General features: G+C 59.0%; 1 protein-coding gene across 1 annotated transcript; it reads right to left on the bottom strand.

Annotated features, from left to right (window-relative positions):
• Positions 1-527: 527 nt before the first annotated feature.
• On the bottom strand, positions 528-916 carry LOC114072875 (integrin alpha-D-like; the record flags this gene model as incomplete). Its single annotated transcript, XM_027910700.1, has 2 exons — positions 528-718; positions 802-916. Coding segments are annotated over 2 exons (306 nt in total), but the record flags the coding sequence as incomplete, so codon positions are not given.
• Positions 917-1603: the final 687 nt, after the last annotated feature.

Below are 1603 nucleotides of genomic sequence, written 5' to 3'. Positions count from 1 at the left end.
TTGGGGGGGGGTCAACGGTGGCCAATGGTCATTGGAGGGGTCAAGGGTCAATGTTGATGAAGCCAAGGCCCCAAGACAATCAACAGCCATTGGGGGGGGGTCAATGGTCAATATTAACGGACTCGACCCCCCCCGAGGTGACCAATGACCCCTGGGGGGGTCAACCATCAGTGCTGACCCCCCATTTGACCCCCCCAGCCCCCCGGTGGACGGGGGGGGCGCCTCACCAGGGTGTCGGTGCCGCGGAATCGCCGCGGGCCAACGGTCATTGGTGGGGGTCAATGGCCAACATTGATGGACTCAGCCCCCCCCCAAGGTGACCAGTGACCCCTGGGGGGGTCAGCCATCATTGCTGACCCCCCATTTGACCCCCCCAGCCCCCCGGTGGACGGGGGGGGGGGCCTCACCAGTGTGTCGGTGCCGCGGAATCGCCGCGGGCCAACGGTCATTGGTGGGGGGTCAATGGTCAATATTAACGGACTCAGCCCCCCCCCGAGGTGACCAGTGACCCCTGGGGGGGTCAACCATCATTGCTGACCCCCCATTTGACCCCCCCAGCCCCCCGGTGGACGGGGGGGGGGCCTCACCAGGGTGTCGGTGCCGCGGAAGCGCCGCATGACCTCGGCCACGAAGCCCTTCATGGTGCCGAAGTCGCCGGGGGCGATGCTGCCCGAGCCGTCCACCAGGAACACGATGTCGTGGGAGCGCTTGGAGCACCCTTTGGGGGGTCCAGGGGGGTCAGTGGGGTCTGGAAGGGGGGTGGGGGACCAACCCTGACCCCCCTCAGGACCCCCCCCATACCTGGGAGGGCGTCGGGGAGGCGCCGGAGCTGCCGCAGGTCGGGGCCCAGCACGGCGCAGAAACCCCTCAGGTGAACGTTCTCCCCGCAGCTCTGGGGGACTCTGGGGCCACACACCTTGGGGAGGGGACGTTTTGGGGTGAAACCCCCTCGGTTTGGTCCAAAAAGGGTCGATTTTGGGGGGGTTTAACCCCCCATTTATGTCACCCCAAACCCACCGATTTGGGTCGGAGCCTCCTCGGTTTTACCCCCCAAACCCACGGATTTTGGGGTTCAACTTCCTCAATTCCACCCCAAAAGCTCCAATTTTGGGTTCAACTTCCACAATTCCACCCCAAAAACTCCAGTTTTGGGTTCAACATCCTCAATTCCACCCCAAAAAGCTCCAATTTTGGTTGAAATCCCTTTAATTTCACCCAAACCCACCGATTTGGGTTGAAATCCCTTTAATTTCACCCAAAACCCGCTGATTTTGGTTGAAACCCCTTTGATTTTACCCCCAAACTCACAGATTTTTGGGGTTCAACTTCATCAGTTCCACCCCAAAAAAAACTCCAATTTTGGGTCCAACTTCCTCAATTCCACCCAAAAGCTCCAATTTTGGTTGAAATCCCTTTAATTTCACCCCAAACCCTCCGATTTTGGCTGAAACCCCTTTGATTTCACCCCCAAACCCACCAGTTTTGGGTTCAACTTCCTCAAATTCCACCCCAAAAACCTCCAATTTTGGTCGAAACCTCCTCGGTTTTACCCCAAAACCACCGATTTTTTTCGGTTCAGCCTCTTCGATTCCGCCCCAAACCC

This window comes from Empidonax traillii, unplaced genomic scaffold (genome assembly GCF_003031625.1).
Source record: "Empidonax traillii isolate 1590-97213 ecotype Southwest subspecies unplaced genomic scaffold, ASM303162v1 scaffold4288:size9798, whole genome shotgun sequence".
Taxonomy (NCBI): Eukaryota; Metazoa; Chordata; class Aves; order Passeriformes; family Tyrannidae; genus Empidonax; species Empidonax traillii.
This window is presented reverse-complemented; position numbering and strand designations above follow the sequence as displayed.